Source organism: Kryptolebias marmoratus, linkage group LG15 (genome assembly GCF_001649575.2).
Source record: "Kryptolebias marmoratus isolate JLee-2015 linkage group LG15, ASM164957v2, whole genome shotgun sequence".
NCBI lineage: Eukaryota > Metazoa > Chordata > Actinopteri > Cyprinodontiformes > Rivulidae > Kryptolebias > Kryptolebias marmoratus.
The window spans coordinates 23,870,327-23,891,869 of record NC_051444.1 but is presented as its reverse complement, the minus strand read 5'-3'; the positions used below and the strand labels follow the sequence as shown (position 1 = coordinate 23,891,869).

Below are 21,543 nucleotides of genomic sequence, written 5' to 3'. Positions count from 1 at the left end.
TTTTTCTCCTGCTGCCTCTGGCATAAAGCAGGGGGAGCATAAGGGATTTATATATGTTTACAGGAACCTGCTGACACTTGGCTGCATGCCTCTTCCTTCAATCTATGGCTGCAAAACACGAGCGCTTGGTCAAGGCCGGATCCAACGGCAAATACGGGTTTTGTGCGCAACGCAGGGCATCAGAGGCGTCCTCGAGTTCGGATTTCTGTCACATTAAAAGAACCCAGACCTTTCCTAAAAAACGCCTTCGAGAGCCCGCCCCCTGAGCTCTTGAAACACTCAAACACAAAATGGCTCTGGCAGCTGGTCGAGGCAGGGATGTAAATCAAGGCAGAGCAGATGAATGACCAGCCTTTCATGATGTGCAGGATATAGCCTTCCCTCTGCTCTCTAGAGAGCGGGACTGAAATGATACCGTGAATTGTTAAGTCTCACCGATTTTAGACTGGCCTTTAAATGTTACGCTGCCGTTTATGCAGTTGAGACAATGAGTAGGTTTAGAACGGTTTGGGCATTTTATCATTTAAGTGTCATTGGAGAATATCAAAACAACTCATTTCCTCAAAAGGAATTGGCTTTAAAAAAAAACAAAAAACTATATATATATATATATATATACTCAGCGAATGTCTCAGACAGTGGGGAACAGAGGACGAGGTGCTGGAAGTATCATCATGGGAGGACAAGCCCTTACATGGGATGTACCACCGACAAATAACTGAAGTGGTTGATATCGGGAAATCCTACCAATGGCTGGAAAAAGCTGGACTCAAGGACAGCACAGGGGCACTCATCCTGNTCATTTAGGACATAGTGAATCCAAACAGTTTGAAAACAAAGCAATGGACTTCCATTCGGTTCATCGACTCCCATTCAGCTGGTGCGTTTTCAAACTCTTAGGATTCGGTAAGGACAGGTCCATCCACCCACCTATTTTCCTCTGCCTATCTGAGGCTGGATTGTGGAAATAACATGTCCAGGGGAAAAAAACCAAAACAACAACAAATATATCTTTTCCTAACAACGCTCTCCTGCAAGATCCCAAGGTGTGCCCAGGCCAAAGACGATAAATAATGCCTCCAGCACATCCATCTCTCATCGACTTCCAATGTATCCAAGCTCAGAATTTTCTTTCCAAATCTGAAAATGAAATTTTTTTTTTCAAATTATCTTCTTCATAAAACACTGTAAACACAAACAATTGACCCCTAGATGCCTCTGCCCCTTACAGTTCAGGAACATTTTTTTCACTACATCTTACTATTTTTGCAGAGTGACTGCGTGACGCTTACTGTCTAGATTGCTTTTCCTGTTCACCTGTCCCATTAAGAGTGCTGTTAGGACATGCGGGACATAGGTGTGTGGTTACCATGGTGACACTAATGGGCCACGGGCAGCAGCTTCAGCTTTAGCTCTCTTTAAACTTCATATATAGTTCATACATCAAAACGCCAGCATTTTGTCAGCTTAGATTATTCCAAGCGGAAGTCTGAAAATACTATTTCTTATTTATGTGTATTACATAAAGAACAGTTTAGAAGTTTGTACATATATATATATATATATATATATATATATATATATATATATATATATACAGAGATTTTCTTTTTAAGGATCCTTGGTAGGTTAATGTATTTTGAAAAGCCTGACTATAGATTAGACATGTACTAGAACTGATATACATTATAGTAAATACAGTACTTTATTAAACTAGCTTCTGACTTCAATCATCATAAAGAAATGATGATAAATTTGTGGCTTGTCAGCTCAATCAGACTGAATGAGGACAATCTCGTAAACCATCTTCAAGCCACTACAAAGATTTTCCATCGTGACTCAGGTCTGAGCTGCTCCTCGGGTTATCAAGGACTTTTACCATGCTTTCCTGAGCTTTTCCATGTTGTGTTTGGCTGCGTGTTAAGCATCGCTACCCTGCCTGGAGATCCTCTCCACAATCTGACATCTCGTGTGCTCGGCGTTGGCTTTTCCAGAGGAATTTCCCTGTATTTCCCTCAACTATAACTCACTGTCTGCAAGCGAAAAGCAGCCCCCTGGGTTGGCTTTTTGTACGCTTTGTGGAAACAAAGAGAGACGACAGCTGATGAGAAGAGGTGTGGCGATCAGTCTTATTGAGCATTTCCACTCTAAATGGGCAGCCAATTAATAGACTAGGAAATGTCTCTCCTATTAGGAACAAAATGTGCATAAGCACTGACATCAACAAAATGTCTAAGCATAATCACTGGAATTTTACTAGCACATAAAAAGTGGCAGCCGGAGTAAGTGTGATGTAGCCAAAGCAAAACACACAGTGCTACACCTTCACTAGCAAATGTGCTGCAGATTTCGTGCTTGCCATTAGAATTTTGCTCTCCGGTGTGGCTTCCATCTGGCCACCGTCCCACGCCGAAGCCACGAAACTCTGTAATCCTCGGCTTCTGAGTCACCTCAAATCTCAGCCTCTGGCTCTCTGAGTGATAATAATATAGCTCCTTTAACATGATGTGGGACACTTCAATGGAGCATAAATGTGTATCAATTCACATGACTTCGTGTTCAATTAGGTTGACTTAAAAAAGAAAGAACCCAACAGAAATGACACTTTTATGAGTTTGTGCTTGCAGTTCACACAAAATAAATATGACAGGTCGGGTCAGTATACTGCAGTTTTTTTTTGTGTCATACGTCTCATCCCTTACCAACAAAAGGAGTTTTTGGTTCAGAGGCTGCCCTAAATTACTCTACAGGAAAGCACGGAAATTATTTTCAAAACTGCTTTTATGCTGTCACTTCTGCAAAACATTTCATTTAAATCACAGGGATTATTGGCTGTAGATGTTTTGTGGGCACAACTGAGCACATCTTTTCTCCTTTACTGCAGATACAAGTCGACACGTTCCTCTTCAAATTATACGCTTTGGATGGATGACATTTTACTACTTCATTAGGCAGCCATTACTGTATCCTCTCCAGATTAAAAGACAAACCAACCAGGTTCTGTTTGAATAAAAGAAAAAAAGGCTGGCGGTCAGAAATGATAGAATAATTTGTAGGAGGAACAATTAATTTAACTAAATATGTGTGTCTGACAATGAAGTGTCAGTTTCTTGAGATGTTAAGGTAAACATACCTAAATAATTTAAATTAAGATCTATTTTCTATAGATTAAAGATCATTTTGATTTTTTTTATTTCAAGTTCTCATGACAAATAGAAAAAACATATCACTAAAAAATTAATTTTGCTCTGCTGAAGAACAGATAATTTTTTGCTAACTAACATTTGACTTAAAGGTTCATTAAAGGCAGGGAAACCTGGTGCAAATGCAAAGTGACGAGGCAATTTTGAGTTTCAGTGTTGTTGTTTTTTCCTACCAGTAAACACCTTGTGAAATAATGTTAAAGGAACTACTTTATTATCTTCTACTTGGCACCGATTGAATCATGTTGGAGGGACACCTGAACAGAGTCCAGCTCTGATTGATCATGTCATTAAATGTTAATAATAATAAAAGGATCTGCAAGCTATTTTTTACCTCCTTTTTTTTAGACATGCTGCACTCAGGGCTGCAAGAATGATCACAGCCCCAGGAGAAAAAACAAATTAAAAAAAAAATATACATTTACATCAAGTGTCTGAATCTAGCAGGAGCACCAAAACACAGATTTTAAAAAGTTGCAATTTGTTTTACTTATCTGTCCAAGAACAACAACCCTGTTGGGTTTGACCATCTCTGGTGCTTAATAATTATTTTGATCAGAGTCGTGCATATCAAAAATTGAGATCCATTGTGCCATGACAGTAATCATATGGGAAAAAATCCAGTTTTTGCATTAACAAATCAAATTATCATTTTTTTTGTCAAAAATATAGGAAAACCATAATAGAAATCAGAGACAAGAAAAGAAACGGTGACACGCTAGAAGAAAAAAAAAATCTAATTACTACCAACAAGTGAAACAAATGCTAATTGCAGCCGTTCCCAGTGAGAGAAAAGCAGATTTTCATCCAGTGCATGGGGCTTAAGATGACTCTCCATGCACAATAGTTTGTAAAGGCGATGTTACACGTGAGTGTTTGTGTGGGCCAAGGCTCTTGACTCACTGGATTTGTTTCACAGGGAAGAAACCAAGCGAAGTTCAAAGATCAGAAAATATAACTTGCTCCTTGGAGCTGCAGCTCACTTGGGATTTGTTTGCTAGGGGAGGGTTGCAGTAGGGTGAGAGAAAAGGGTCAGAACAGTATAAAGCAAACCCAGTCCCTTGCACTCTGCCCTTCCCCCCCCCTTTTTATGTCATCCTTAATAGGGTCACATAGGACAGCTGAGTGAAGCCCGCATTAATGAGAGGAATTGGCCAGTAATTTTCACACTAATTTCCTTTCAGTGCTGCTGAACAACAAATGGCAGCCCTGCTTGGGTTCTGAACACCAACGCATACTTGTATGAGATTACTTGAACGAGAGGATAATGAAAGGGGAAAAATTAAGTCAGGAGTAGCAAGTCTGACTCATGGGTGACTGCCGTGTGCTGTCTTAAACCTACCCCCTCCCAACTTGACACGTTTCATTAGGTTGCAGAGGGACTAAAATATCAGTTCCTCTGCTGCTGGTGAAATCTGTGAGGGCTGCGAGTTCACCGGCTGACCTCTGCTCCGCTCCAGCTCAACAGGAATCCAGAGGGGTTAATGGCATTTTCACTGACTGACCTTGTCAAAATGCTTTAGTTGTCTTTGAAAACGGGAGAGCGTTCCTCCGGAATAATTGGGCGCGACACTGTGCGACTTACAAAATACCAAATTAAGGGTTTCTATTTGTCTTTAAAGGTGTGAAAGATTTCAGACGTGGCATGTCTTACAGAGAAAGAAGAAAAAAGAAAGAAGCAAGAGTTCAAGCTGTGTGAACAATAACCAGCACTGGCAATTATCACTTTTCATACACAGTCAAATACTGATGTAATTATTGACAAACCCACTATGTATTCTGCCAAACAGCTTTTTTTTTCCTCCCCCCTCCACATCCTTTGACAGTTTTCTGTACTATAAGAGACACGCTCATCAAGGCTGCATGTAGATAAAAAAAAAAAAGAGAACAATGAAGAAAAATAGTGTCAGTATTCATCACAGAAGATAAAAGATAGCTGGGTGCTGCCAAGAGCGATAACCGTAACCCTGACAAATGAAGCGTTGGAGCACTCAAGTGTCGAGCATGTTTTCATTTCACTGTGTTATTCTGCACTGGCGGTGCATAAAGCGAAGTCGAGCTTGTCCGGTTATGTGAGTGTCAAAACACAAAGTCCTCGGGATGACCTTTATCTTAAATGCTGGGCAGACAGCAATTTAGGACGAACGGCACGAGTCACTTACAGCACTGAATGTGGAAGTAATACATTGGAATGTAGCACTGGCAGGATTTTCTAAAACACCCAAGGGGTTCGGTGATCCAGTTTGGAAACTCGTGTTTGAATTTTGTTTGGTCTTATATGATAATCCTGTCTGAAAGACAGAAGTGATACACAAATGCCTGAAAAGATAATAAACTGAATGTTTTGGGATTTTAGGCAGTTTGGGTACAAAAAAAAAAAAGATTTTAAAGACAAAATCTTGGAATTCGCCTACCAACAGCGAGTGCGTTTCCTGTGGTTATTATTTGTCTATAAACCTCAGGTTGTTAGCTTTCCTGGTAGAATAAATTCATACAGTATACTTCTCATTTCCCCAAGTTTGGCACACATCCACATTTTAAATGCCTAAAAACTTACAACTTGCTGATCTTTTTGTTTTTAAGCAGAACTCATGTGTTCAATGAACGATCTTGTCAGTCCAACCGTCAAGCCGTTTCTTTAACGCTTATATTTAAGATGCACAAACTGCAAAGACAGTAACCGAATCCAAACACTTCCCTGCTGCTCGAACACACAACGTTATGTTTGAACTTTGACAGACTGACTGACGTAAAGCTATCAGTTAGTCAGATCAGCCAACAAGAAAATTTTACACGATATTCTGTAAAAACATTTCATACGATATGCAATCCCACTATAAAAATTGAAGACTTGAAACTAATAAATCAGGTGAAAGTGACAGATGTTACAGATGAGTCAGACATGTTAGAGTTCATGATTATCACCCACCACTGGAAGGCGAAGGTAGATGGTAATGTTTTTAACCCGTATCTGTGTGGGTGCGTACGTGTCTCTCCATTACCAAAATATCCCATGAACCACTGGACAGGTCTCAGAGAGTAATTATTGGATGTACAGCTACAGCTGATTAATTTCTGGAGCCAACCCAATTCAAGATGTCTGCCACAGCCAGCTGACCTTGGAAAGCACAAAATGGATATTTAGACAATTTTGCAGATACTGAGCTAAAATATGATGTGATAGTAGCCGAGTCTTTCACGACACATACTTCAAGTGCTTCTCGTTGTGAGAAATCTTTGCTTCAAACTTCAGCATCAACAACCCTGTTAGTCTGTTGGCAAAATATCCTATGAACCACTGAATAAATTTTCATGAAACTTTCAGTAAGTAAGCGTTGGGATGTACATCTACAACTGATCAACTTTTGTAGAGAACCTAATTCAAGATGGCCGCCACAATAATCAACCTTATCAAACACAAAAATAGCTATGACTCCAATTTCACAGATACTGAGCAAAGAGTTTGTGTGGTTGCTGCTGAGTCTTTCACAACATATAGTCTGAGTGTGACATGTTGCAATATTGCGTGAGATTGGGCAAAAGGTCGTTTTCTCCATCATTTCTCAACATTAGTTTAAAACTCTGACATGAAAGGCGGCGGGTGATGAGCCTTTCTTCAAGTACTGCTAGTCCCTTCGTTTTATTCAGGATTTTAGAGCATTTAAGTGAGCTGTATTTGTAAAGTTCAGGCTGCATTCTGGTGTAAGTCACCCTCGGTGACAAGAATAACAGTGTGTGAGAAGGTCAATTCTCTCGTACCACAGAGGCAAAGGAGAGCAGCATTAGTATGCATTCCACACAGTCCAACATTATCAGCAGCATGCAGCAGTTTCCCCTTTCTAAAAAAAAAAAAAAATCTGTTCATGTTTTAGTCTTAAAGTCAAAGTACATGAAAAAAGAAACGAAAAAATTATTTTTTTGTTACGTTTTTCCAACTTTACATGGATTTGCTCCTCTAAATAATTGGCACTGAGGCGAGAGAGGCCGTTTCCCTCAATCGCATCTGGGTGAATCTCCAGTCTCTCGATAAAACAATCCCTCTGGTGTTTCTCTTGAAGGAGATGGTGCTGAGATTAGGAGATGGGTCTGCCAAAGGCGCATTACTCAAGCTCTCCTTGACGTGTATAAGGAAAACACGATATCTTGTGACAACCATTGGCAAAGCCTGCAATTCCTCCAGGCATATGATTTATATTTCAGGACTGTTTAAGTGCTTGGGAAACAAAAAAAAAAAAAAAAAAAAAAACTGTTGTCAGCCAATAAGAATGTGAACAAATGTCTCTTTTATGAGAATTGGGTTAATTCAGGCGCCATCTTGCCAACACCACCCTGGGACTAAATGTGTGACTAACAAATCAAGCTCTCTCCCTCAGGAACAATGATCCATGACTATCTGAATGTTGCTGGAGTGTCATTTCAACCTCATGCTAAGAAAAATAACACGAATGTTCATTTTCAGTTTGGATACTGGCCACTTCCACTCTTGATTATTAAGCATTTCTGGGAGTAAAGCATAGCTTAGTAAGTTGTAAAGATAAATAACTTGAAAATGAAAATCTGCTGTGATACGAGAGAAAGTGTCATTATTTTTGCTCTTTTCTTTTCAATCTATCTGCTGCTGTTCACAAAAATTGGTCTTAGGTGATTGATTTATTTTCACTCCGTCACCTCCTTGCTCATTGGCATGGCCGGCCGTCAGCTACGGGCCTCCTTAACAACGCTCACTCTAATTTCAAGGACAGTTTCTACGAAGTGGGCGCTGCTCATCTCTGGAAAAACAATTCGATGAGGCCACTGACAGGTGATTTTCTAAAGGGCAAGGAAGCATAGCTGGCAAGGGAGTTACAGAGCCAAGCACTAGTCTCATTCAGTATTCTCAACTCCCTGACAGATCTGAGAGAATAAAGGAGGGAAAAGGGGACAAGATATCCATTTCACATTGACTTTTCCTTTCTGCAGATGGCAAAAAGCTATTAAATGTGAAAGCCAAAGCTTGCAGTGATGGGTGTTGCATAAATAATCCATGAGACAAACATTTATCACAAACAGTCTATATTATTTATCTATTAGGGAGCATGAGAAGCTCTGGGACATGCTTTGGGAATAACCTGCTGTGAACTAGAGGGTTGGTGTGTGTGAACACCACACTGCCACTGGCATGGAGCTGCAGTGTTTGGCTAAAGGGGCCCCCTCTGTGTTCCCTCTGCCCCGGAGCAGGAGCCAAGGCGTTCTGGGCGGCGTTTCAAGAGCAATAAACTTCTCCTGCATTTTGGAGATGGCATTTGGAGGTATCAGCATGCTAAGCCTGGGAGGGGTTGGCCGCATTGCTCTGCCGACACGACCCCGTGAGCTGCCACTGCCTCGTCTGCTCTGAGGGGATTCGTTTCAGTGACGGGCCTTAAAATACCACAACTCTGACCCCCCCACCCCCTCCCTCCTGCTGTCTACGCTCCACTTGCCCCCAGACTGACAGCATGACAGCAACTCTCTCCCACATTATACCATTTTTTTTCCCGTCTCTCTCACACACTGGTCTACATGAATCAAATTTTTTATTTTATTTTTTTAAAGATACGTGTGGGTTATCTTGTTCAAGCTGCAGTCCACGACACGCTCTGGCTTCTGTTATGTCAAGTTGTTATCGAGATTTGGCTACATCTAAGCTCAAAGCCTCAAATTACACAGGTCAAAAAAGCAGCAGCATTCGTGCTCTTCAGCCAAGAATCCTGTCAGCTCTGAACAAAGGTCTAGCTTCTTTGATGGCTTTTTATTATGTGTTGCTTGCTTCCTCCTCATCTGTTTCATTCTCTGGCTCTCAGTGAGTTGGGTGAGACACAGACAATTACTGGGATCTTGTTGTTCGTTTACTCCCACAAGGCTGAAAGGCAGAGGTGATGAAGCAGCTGTTGGGTGGCATGCTAAATGACACACACAAACACAGCGCTTAGATGCCTAAATAGCTCTGTATGAGACTTGTCACGAGGAAAGGTGGGGGGCTGCTTAACTTCACTGGTAATCAAGATGCCTCTGCTGTGTCTCTGGGGCTTCTGTTTGGTTCTTTTTTCCTGGCCCTCTGAGTGGATTTGCCTGAGTTGGTTCTCATTTGTTTGGGGGAACAGGGGCTGAATGATGCAAACAGCAACTAGGTCACTTTCATTTCAAAAAGGCAGCCAGCGGGTTTTTAGACGCTTGTACCATTAAAATGATGTAGAGGGAATACAGTACAGATCTTTGTGTTGTCTAATGTAGTGTGCAAAGCGCAGTACAATGGAAGGCATTGAGATTAAGTTCATCCCAAAAATCAACCAGAGGAAGTCTTGGATCTCAAGAACACTGATTGTACTGTAAACAACACCTAGAACTGACAATAATAGATTTTTTAAAAGTCAAAGATGGCACCATAAGACACTCTTTATAAACAATGCTAATGTTCATGTGGTGGAAAGGAAGACTTATTGTCAATATAGTCTGTTTACCATAACTCCTGCTGAAATTAGGGGTTATAATCTATTTTTTGATGAATCGCGATGTACACATGAACAGTTCTGAATCGATTGCAAAATGCCAAAACCCAATTATTATATAATAATAATGTGCTGAGGAATGACGTACAGCAACTGGAATACTTATGGCGTGCACAAAACAGAAGGAGAACAAGGCTGACCGTGACATTAAATAAAGCGTTTGAAAGTAATTTGGCTTCTATGAACTTAAAAAGAAAAATTTTGTTAACAAGAAACACGCTATATGCTTGGTGTACACGTTTCCACCCAGAAGGAGCTGATAGTAGCTGCCGCTGCTAACTGGAGAGCAACATCAAGGTAAGAACAGAATAATCCTATGTCAAATACACCATCACAGCCATTCCCACAGTCTACAAAGGGACTAAAAAGTCATAGAAATGCTGAAGAAAGTGGGTAAGATGGCATCCATTACCACAAAACCTTATGTCACTGTACTCAGCATTTTGACTTCTTTTTTTTCTTCACTTAGTTGAATGAAGACTGTTTTGTACTGCTGAGAAGAGCAAAATATTTGGTTTTCTTTTATGTCTGAGAGAGTCTCTGCTCAGGGTTTTGTTTTGTCATTTTCTAATCACATCACAGCGTTCTGAATTGTAATTCAATTGAATCGTAAGCTGCCTAAAGATTCCCATCACTAACTCCTGCTGTAACTCTTTCTGATGGGAAAGAAATCGCAGGTTCACACAAGCAACACCTTTGCTAATTTTATTTCTTAATTTTCCCCCCATCCACTGGATTAATGTGCAGGAGTGGGCACTTATTCTGGCAGTAAAAGTGTAGCTCAGCAGTGACCCTAGTTTTCACTTCGCAACCCTTTTTGAATTAAACTGACACAGAAACAAACACAAGGTCGCTGAGCTTTCTTCGGAAGCTGTGGCGAAAAAAAAGCAGCCCTGAAAAACACCACCGATTGGCAAACAACTTAGTAAATTACAATCACCTTGTGGTGGTGTTAGCAGCACGTTATGAGGTGCCAGGAGAACAAAAGCTGCAGCTTTTCAAATCGTCTGTGGACATGAAACAGAATCTAGTTTTTATATGTATGTATTACTCTATTAGTAAGGCTAATTCAAAGCATACTTCTGTAACATCTAAATGGTAAATGGTTCACACCTATATTGCACCTTTTGAACCTCTACAAGCTCTGAAAAGCAGATTACAAAGTTACTCATTCACTCATTGTGTTATGTGTGTAAAAATAAAAGTTATTACAAATTTAACATTTTCTATTACCCTTTTATATTGATTTATTTCTAACTAAATATAAAAGCACAGATAAAACAGCTTTTGCCTGCTCGCTCATTTTTTCTCTCTCTGTGGTTTAAAAAAAAAAACTGCCTTCAAAGAGCCTGCACTTGTAATCTTACCCTACTGGTCTCTAAAGCTCTGACAGCCATAACAACCTGTGTGCTACACCTGCAGAGTAGCCCCCACTTCTCCCCCTTCCACCACCACACCACTTTAAAACCACTCAGATGCACCCACCATCCTCCTCCCCACTGAGCCAGACAGAGCAGAATCACAGGAAAACACGGCTCCACCAGACCAAACCACTACCTCTTTCAGCCAAAATACCAGCTTTGAGAGAGTGAGTGCAGGCAGAGGACAGACTCGGTTGGGGAAAAGGGAAGGGGGCAGGGCAAAAGGGAAGGCTCAATCACTCTGTGGGAGGCAGAGAACGAGGGAACACAACATAGTACTGCTGTTGGCTGCGAGCCATGTTTGTGTCACTAACAGAAGTGGCCTTGTCTACCCCAACCCAGCCCTCCCACCCCTGCCTCTACCCCTCACCATGCACTCACTCGCTCCCAGTTTGCCTGGAAACAGAGTCAAGGGGTGACTGCCTGGATGCTTGGTAACAGAAAAGAGCTGCAGTACAGAGAATGGGTGAGAATCAAACAGCTCAGAGTGGGAGCAAAAATCAAAAAAAAAGGGGGGGGGGGGGGGGGATCCACTCAATGGCAGGGGCTGTGTTTTGGGAATGTTGATGAGGCAGGGAGCTTTTCTCTCTCTCGCACCCCCCACTCCTACTATTTGGTTCCTCAAAGTGAACCAACAAGCAGCACTGTGGATGTGTGGGCGATTTGTACTCAGCATGCCCGCAGAGTGAGTGAGCGCGAGATGCTTTGAAGATTCAGTGTTTGCATTATTTCACATGCACAACAGAAAAAAGGAGGGAGTTTTTCAGATCCAGCAGAACCTGATAATGATACTGATACATCTTAAAATTTAATCAGCTCAATGTGGTTTCTATCAAAGGTTGGGAAACTGAGTGCCTAAGATTTCACTTGGATTGCACTGCAGGAAATGAGCCAACTCTATTCCCAACTGGCAGGCTTAGGGAGAGAAAAAAAAGTGCTTTGTTATGAGGCATGATGTTTTTGAGCAGATATCTTTGTGCAACCAACTCCCGTCTGCCTACTCCCCAAGCAGGAAAAAAAAAAAAAAAAACAAATCAAGGCCACCTAAGAACTGGCTGCCAACTACTATTCTTCTTGGCAATATACTGCAGCATGTGTGCTGTTAAAACACAAATTGGTACCACCACCATTTCCTCAGGCAATCTGGGCATATCAAATTGTATTTTAGGAGGCAAAAAATGTATGGTAATGGCAGCAAGATGATAATTTATTTATTTATTTCAAAATAGAGGCTTAGTTAAAGCTTAAAAAAGCAATACTTTTTTGTGTCCTTAGCATACTTTGTACAAAAACCCCCAACTACAAGTTATATATTATTTTAGATATTTCCTCTTGTGCCAAAATAGAGAAATCATGCATTTCACAAGGAGATTTTCTAAATATTTCGTTAAACCACTTCTCTTACCGTCTTCAGTTTCTTGCCACACGATGCCTTCAAGATTAACACTGGTACCAGGCTCGCATGGCCCCAGGCACTCGGGTTCCGTTGCCAGGGCTACATCGGATGTGTTCACCGCCACCGAGCGTGTGCGCACCATTATCTGCTCACATGGTGAGGCGATTTCACTGTTGCTGACCGTGGCCAGGAGGTGGAGGGGGGGAGGAGCTGGCGTGGAGACGGGAGATTCCATCTGTGAAGGGAGAAGAAGGGGTCGAGAGGGGGGAAAAAAAAAAAAAAGAAAAGAAACACGTGAGACACTTCACAATTTCTTTCTAATCACATTGGATGTCACAATAATGGAAAGTGAACAAAGTGATAAATGCACGAGAGGCATTCTGGTGTTTCAGTGGCCCTTGAACGCGTTTCTTAACAGGGGAATCTATAAGTGCTGCAGTGTACCACTATGTCTTTCCACAACCTTTCTCCTCAACCTTAGAGGTGATTAGCAGGCAGAGAAGGCAGAGAGGGAATGTGATGTGCCTTAACCGCTTCTGTGGAAGGACAGAATTAGAAATGCAGGGTAGAGCAAACAACCCCCTCCCCCCCACCACCAGCTTTCCTCCCTAGCATGCAGCGGAGCGAGATCCATGACACCAAATCATCTCACAGACTGATCGCTCATTAATTCCCTCAATTAGAAAGCTAGTTGTGGTAAGGGAGTAGGCCGCTGAGGGTCAGTAATTGATTTCACCTGTTCTGACACGCTGTGACAGCAATGAGGCGACAGTGGGCCTATGTGGAAAGGGAAAATGAAAAGGACAGCAAGGCTGGGACACAATGAGAGCAACTGAGGGAAAGCACAAGAGGGAACTGGAGGCAGAAAAATGTGTAGGTGGAAAAAGAGACGTGGAGAGAAAGACTGGTGGTGATTTTTGGGGCCACTATGACACCAGACTTAGTACTCTTTAGTGAAGGCAGTCGACATAAAAGCACTCCAAATCATTAAGACTGAACTGCAGGAGGAATGCCATGCTGCAGCCAACAACGCACATTTATTAATTGGGCATAAACTGCTCAGTACTCTGGACTATGCTGCCAACGCTGGATCCAATTACGCTTAGAAGACAAAACAACAACTGACACATCGGATTATAAGCCTCCAAAGCCCTTAAATATTGGTCCAATCTTTTTACTGCTCCAAACTGTGTATGATGTGGTGAACTAAAAACCAATATTGGTGCAAATATTAAAACTTGATTCATGTAAGAAAGTTCTGCTGCAGAGAAATATGTCTCAACTAAGTGGTCTAGTATAAAATGCACATTGATAATTCTCAGATTATGAATCATACGTTTGTTCTCGATCTGCCAAACAACTGGCACACCCATCCACTAATCATTTAGCACTGTCACCACTGGGCTTCTGAACAAATCTACAGTCTGTAGCACTGAATTAAAATCGTATTTCATTAGGCTTCAACACTTGAAGCCAGGCAACCCTATATTAGCTCTGAAAGAGGCTAAAATAATTCAACTACTATACTTTACAAGCAATTATATGAAGTTTTATCACGAACGCTGATTTTTATTAATTAGTGTCATGAAGATGGAGAAGGAAGAATTGCATTTTTCTTCATCATTTAAGAAATACTTGCAGTGTACATTAAAATAATCTGGGTCTGAATCAGTCACAAACCGCACGTTTTGGAAACCAAACATTAATCCTCGCTGAAACTCAATATTAGCCCATGACTTGTCACCACAGAAGCTTTACATTTCATGCCGAGCAATGTCCGTGTGGATGGCCAATTTACTCTGGTGCTTAGAGGAAGAGCAAATTAATGTATGCATAGCGCAAGAGTTGGGGTTAACGACATTGTAATCAGCGAGTGTCAGTTCTGATGCGTGACGTGGTGAGGCTGCTGGCTGGATGAGTGAATGAAACAGAACAGGTAATCACCCGAGCTGTCACCACCCACCGTTCTGAGCCTTACGGAGACGCAGGGACCACAATGAGTCCTCCATCAGAGTGACAGCAAACAGTGAAACCACCAAACAGGCTTCTCCAAACGGACTCAACTGCTGTACCTTTGGTATTATTAGAAACTAAAAAGAGATGACCTAAATATGAGCGAGAATGAATATCCCATTCCCGTTCCAAATTGAGACAAAAAGTAGTTTGATACTTTCCTTTATTTTACATGAACAGAATTGGTATCAGAAGCTTTTAAATGACTGTAACACTTACATTGTCTATTAAAACGCCAAATGTGGGCGATCCCCAGAGTACACCAATCAAAATTTCTGAGATGAACTACTTCCATTAATGAACTGAAGAGTTTCACAGTAATATCTTACTTTTTCAGATCAAGTCTAATCTTGGCTGAATAAGCTTTGGGCCTTGAGAGGGGTGGAAAAAAAAAAGACAAAAAGAGGGAAAAGTAATATTTGAAGAATTAAAGCAAGAAATCAACCAAGACCTAATAAAAGAAGCATTTTCAATAAGTAATGGCTTAAATTAAACAGAATGGCAACAAAAGAGGTAGCAGTTTGCAATGTGCAGAAACAGAGCTGCTGTACTTTTAGGCTGCTGTCAATGGGTGAGTGAATTAAAGAACTTTCACCCCGGGGCCTGAGTGTACACAAACACAGTCGAACAGTTGACGTTTTGTTAGAGGTTTTGAAAAACCACAAGCAACTGAACTACAGAACTTGTAAGATTACAAGGCTTTACCCAACGCTCCGTTTGATGCCAGATTCCAAAATTTCTTCCCCCCTCCTTGAAATACTTGACAGAAAGATTTTGAAAACCACAATGCCAGAGTGTCACGCAATCTTTTTCTAAACTCAAACCTCATGCCAACTCCCTGAGAAAGCCACACTGGGAAAAAAAATAATGTTTAACTGACTGGAAAAAAAAAAAATAAATAAATCTGTGAATCTTATACTGAAGTTGTGTAAAACTAGAGTGCTGACTGCGGAAGAACTCTGCCTGGATTACTCATAAAAACTCAACAGTGGCAAAGGAAGGCATGCTGTGCTTTTAACTGGACACATTAACTCCAGTTTCAAATTTAATACTTGGGATTAAAGAAAAAAAAAATTGAGCTTGGGGGAATATTGGTTCAAGCACCACACTAAGATACTCGTCTTGATTGTACTCATTGGGCAACTATGCAAATGATGTTGCATGTCTTTCCCCCTACTCCATCCCCCGTCAATAAAGGTATTATAACATAGCTACTCATGCCATTTTTATTTATTTTTACCAAGAACATAGTGCTGAATAATAAGTATTTCTGATCCACAATGCATTTTACACTAATCCTCTCAACAAACCAAAGAAAAGCAAATGAGAACATCACCTTGTGAATCCAGTGCAATAAAACAGAGTATCTAATCTGAAATGACTCCTTTATTGCCTCCATCTGGCTTGCTCTTAAGGCCTGTTCTGCTATACGTTAAAGGTGAAACTGTTCTGAAACCGAATCCAAATCTGAGACATAAACACTCACAATCTGGGTCATGTTAGACATTCAAAAAAAGATTTTACAAGACGGGTACGGTCGAGAAACATGTTTGTACCTTCAATGCAGCACAAATCCTTCTGCTACCAAAGCTTTGTAAAAAAATAAAAATAAAAAAAATCACTAAATGTGGGATTTTAGTGCTCTGATAGTCATTTGTGCTGAATAAAAGTGTTCCTTAATATCAGCAAGGAAATTAACAACTGGTGTAGCATCAATTTTAGGCAGCAGATGGTCTAACATTCAGCTGTAAAATCTTGTTTTTGAATGTTGGAAAACATCGGAGGAAAAAAATATACCATAAATGTTGCAAATTATACTCTGAATGATTCAGTTACAGAATTTAGGTTCATAACTGAAAATAGTTCTGCCAATCTAAACAATAAAGAGCATTTCTGTAATAAATTTAGTGTAAATATACCGCTTAAAATAAGCATTTTTAACAACGAACCAAAAACTAAAATAATTTTAAAGACCTATGTTTACCATGGAATCTAATAAATGTTCTGCAAACGCTGTAATAAAAATGGAATCCTAGTGCAACTAATTACCCAGCCAACAATACACACTGGCATATATTAATATTTTCTTTAATACTTGCTCAAGACGAACAATGATGATATTAAATAGAGTGCATTGGAATAAACTAGACATAATAAGGGCTGTAGTGACATTTTAATCCTAAGATAATCATAACATTTGTGGGGTTTTTTGCAATCACAGCTCATAGATGTTTGTCTGAAACGTGCCCTTGAAAAACCTGTTTCTTTGTCCTTCCTCTATGTCGCAAAAAAAGGACCGGGAACCCTCCGCTCTGTGCATGAATACACTAAATGTTGGGGTAAGCAGAAGGGGTAAAATGTGACTCATAGTGTTTGTGAGAAAGTGACCACTAAAACCAAAAGCTATTTCTTCCTAAACTCATTCCACATTTTTCTCTTCTTTAAAAGACCAGTTTGAAAGCTGGCCTCAATACAAAAAAAAAAAAAAGTGGTCTTCTTAAATAAGATTACGAATACACGATCACTGACTGGGTGCAGATGTGGGCTTCCATTTCTGTTTGCAGATCTGGATTAGTAAATAAAAACAAAAGTGAAAACTTAAATTTAAGCTCCAATATTTGATACGAGTAAAAACTTGTGAAGAAAAATGTTTGAGCTGATGGTGAAGGGTGCTGTATGTAATTAGGATTAAACCAACAAGCCTCTAAAATGTAAATAATTCACAGCAACGACAATGTACAAATGTCACGTTATCTTAACACATGCAGGCTTCCTTCAGGGCGTTGGTGCATTTGGTTAACTCAACCTGCTTGTTATCATACTTCAACTGATGAATGAAACGATAACTGATGTGAAATCATTTTTGGCACTTAATGTTTTTCTCTTTAACACTTGCAGCACTGAAACAATTAAAAAAAACTCGAACAACTCAATTACAAAACAAAATAAAAACCTCAATGGAAAATCCTTGATTTGATGTTTCATTTAATCCATGTGAGTGTGTACTGCAACGTCTAAGAAACAGATCCAGAAGAAAACTGGTAACATATTTGTCAAAGAACAAGATGGTTCAAATTTCAGGTATTTATTTCTTTATTGTTTTAATTATTCATCTCTATCAACCTGTCAGAGACCTTGTATGACCTTGGAACAAAACATCATGACATTTCATCTCTAAATTGACCTATATAGGATCCAGGTGACAGTTACCTTTATACTGACGCATGTATGCATTTATGTTTCCAAAACATAAATCTGAACCATTTGGTTCACCTGTCTTTGTTTGGGGTGTGTATATTGTCTGATTCAGCGCATGTGCCAAAAGAAAAAAGAAAAAAAAACATCCTTTGGTCTAGTAGTTGGAGCCCTACGATTTCTGCCATGACAAGGTGGAAGGGAATGCAAGACTGGACGTTGTAACTGAACGATTCAGTCAAATCAAAGCTGAGACAAAGCAAGTTTGTGTCCAAGTATGTTAAGACCATGTTGAAGAAGAATTACATTTGAAGTTCTGGTGAAAAAATAAAAGTAGTCAACAAAACAACAGACATCAGTCAAAAAGAAAATAAATCTGATCATTTTTACATAACATTTATAATTATATTTCTAAAATATAGAGCAAATTTTAAACTTGTATGTGATGCACTTTTACTTCACAAGTGGAAGGACTACTTACTCGCATAAAACATGTCAGGGGTCAAAGCTTTAAGAGCCATTTTCTTCCTAATTTTTCAAACAGTTTTTGTAAGAACCAAAGCAAGGCTAATATTTTTGATAAATATAGACTATAAAATTCAGTCAGTTTAGACTTTGAAATTTTATTGTTTATATATATATTTGGACAGACAGGTATTACATATTCATCTACCTATAATCATGAGTTTAAAAAAGCTGTAAAATATTTTAAATACCTACCTGTATAAAACGGTTAAGTTCCCATCTATCTGACTTTTCCCATCACTGACAAAAGATTAAATCAAAGCTGAATATCCTCCCCAAGGTGACCTTTGCATTAAGTTTCAGTCATAGTAAAATATCAGCCTGACAAGATTAAAACTGATGTGAACCGACTGCTTTCACTGTTAGAAAGACTCAGAGGCTGTAAGGCCTGATGAAATATGGGAACCTTAACACGGTTTTCATCATCTAAAAGAAAAACTATCCATCTTAAAAATAATAAGCAGACATTATGTAACTGCTAACTTTAATGTCTTTAGCTGGCTAATATCAGTGTGCCTGCTTTCATTATGTAACTTTGACTCAATGGACAAACCCTGCTCACATCTTTGTTGGCGTTACTGAGGTTTAAGGCCAGAAGAGAAACAGCACTTAAGAGTTTCACTGGCTCTGGTCAGTGCTTCTTTCAACACCACTGAAACAAAAGTGTTTGGAAAAGGGACCCAAGTTCAGAGAGCACCCTTACCAGATGACTGAACCACCTGAACTGGCTCCTCTCGATGTGGAGGAGCAGTGGCTCTACTCCGAGTCCCTCCCAAATAACTGCACATCTGAAATGTTTTCATATCTCTAAGGGAGAGCCCAGCTACTCTGTAGAGCAGGGGTAGGCAATTCTGGTCCTCAAGGGCCACTATCCTGCATGTTTTCCTTGTTCCCCTGCTCCAACACACCTGATTCAGTGGTTTAATCACATCTTTATGTTCTACAGAAGCCTGTTAATCAGCCATTGATTAAAATCAGGTGTGTTGGAGCAGAGAAACAAGGAAAACATGCAGGATAGTGGCACTTGAGGACCAGGGTTGCCCACCCCTTCTGTAGAGAAAACTAATTTCAAACACGTTTAACCAAGAACTCATTGTTTTGGTCAATAACCAAAGTTTGTGACCATAGGTGAGGGTAGGAACGTAGACTGACCGGTAAACAGAGTTTTACCTTGCAGCTCACCTCACCTCTTCACCACAACAGACCAGTACAGAATACGCCATACTGCAAACGCCACACTGATTTATCTGTCGATCCCACCAATCATTCTTCCCTCACCTATGAATAGGACTTTGAGATACTTAAACTCCTCCATTTGAGGCAGCACCGTAATCCCAACCCAAAGAAAACAGTCCACCCTGTTTCGACTGAGGAGCGTGGCCTCAGATTTGGAGGTGCTGATCCTCATCCCAGCTGTGAACCGCTCCAGTGAGAGCTGGAGATCATGGCACGATGATGCTAACAGGAGCACATCATCCGCAAATAGCAGAAACAAAATACTGAGGCCACAGAACCAGATCCCTTCTGTCCCCTGGCTGCACAGAGAAATTCTGTCCATAAACGTTATGAACAGAATTGATAACAGTGGGCAGCCCTGACGAAGTCCAACCTTCAATATGAAGAGGTTTGACTTACTCCCAGAAATGCAAACAAGACTCTTGCACAGTTTGTTTAAAGACCGAATGGCCCGTAGCAACGTACCCAAACCCCCTACTAATGGAGCAGGTTTTTAACACTGCAGGAAAAATCAAATGCAGAAGCTTCAACTTTATAGCTACATTTCTATAAGACTGAGGACACTAGCAAACAAAATAGACATAAAATGACTGCATCCCCCAACAAGTCATAAAAGCCAATCTGACTGTTTTCAAACATTACACACTTCCTTTTCTCAAACCACAGTAGCACTCTATATGAAGCTCAGGCTAATCAGAGAGAGACCGAACAATACAAACAGGAACACCTGACATCTATTGTAGACCACCAGCTGGGAAAAGGTGCTCTGTTTCTAGGCAACTCCTCTCGGTTTTAGCTGCTAATTGTTGTTTCAGGAAAGCACAAGCATGCATAAATAATACAGAGAGGAAACTAAGCTGTGATGAAATCAGTCACCCTTGACCTACAATCTCTCTGAAGCTATAATGAGAAAGAAAGAATCTAAACTATTTAAAACTGCATCAATGTGACAAAGAAGCTGTTTGCCATATGACATCGCACTACAACCCTACACGTGTAGATGAAACATTTTTACACAACAAACTAATGTAGGAGGATATGCAATATGCAAATTTAAAATGGTCAAGCCCACAATTTCAAACCTAACATTACTGCTCTTTTTTTATTATGCAACATCAACACGGCGTTGTGTCATAAAATCATTAGAAATGGATCCAAATACCGCAAACTTCTCTGCCACATATGAGTCACGTATCCGAAATGAAGCCCTGCTATTAGAAAAACAATTAAAGATTTCACATTTAGATAAACTTCCACACAGGTAAAAAAATTAACAGTGTTTCACAAAGTAGCGTGTTGCAGTCGTATGCTGCAAACAACTCTTTATTTTCAACAAAATACACTGAAACAAAAAAGATGCACTGGTTTGTCAAGGAGCAATCTGTTAGGAAAGTATGAGAGGCTTTACCTGAATAGACTTACTGATGAAAGAACAGCCTGTCAGGAAAATACTCCTACAGCTACCAGCTACATAATGAGAAGTAAAAGTGATATAAAAAGGCAGAAGGCACAAGGGACCGCAGGGCAGAGAACTGAGCCAAGATAAGTGGAGCTTACCAATTTCCTCACTTATAAAGCAGTGGCCTAATTTACAGAGTAAAGCCATAAAGAGGATACATTTCTCTGTTTTTATGATATGATCAAAATGTGGTAGGAAAAGGAAGTCTGCATTTAACGAGGGTTCTGTTTTTAAGCTTTCAGTGTAACTACTACACAGCCAAACATCCATAATCATTGTGATAATTAAATGTAAAAAAAACAGAATGAGTCCCAAACAAAAAACCTGAAATACCTTTTGTTCCACCCCAAGTTTAATTAATAAGGAATGTGCACACCCAGTTTCAGCTTAGTGTGACACTCAGCTGTGACTTCAGATGTCAGAAGACTACCAGTTTCAGTACTAATTTGCTTCTGTTTAGCCTATCAGTGTTTGTATATAAGCATATAGTTTTAGCACTAATGATATATAGATGAAGCTCAAAGGAATTATTTTGCAGAAGTGACGCAAGAAAAAAAAAAAAGAGGAAAGA

The 21,543-nt window shown here is 40.1% G+C and overlaps 1 protein-coding gene across 2 annotated transcripts in view; it reads right to left on the bottom strand.

The window, feature by feature from the left end:
• LOC108234790 (zinc finger protein 609) overlaps positions 1 to 21,543 on the bottom strand; it is an 84,319-nt gene that overhangs the window by 11,569 nt on the left and 51,207 nt on the right. For both annotated transcript variants that reach the window (XM_017414250.3, XM_017414251.3), the window contains exon 3: positions 12,554 to 12,779. In XM_017414250.3, coding sequence (XP_017269739.1) covers positions 12,554 to 12,779 — 226 coding nt within the window. The remainder of the gene's footprint in view (positions 1 to 12,553; positions 12,780 to 21,543) is intronic.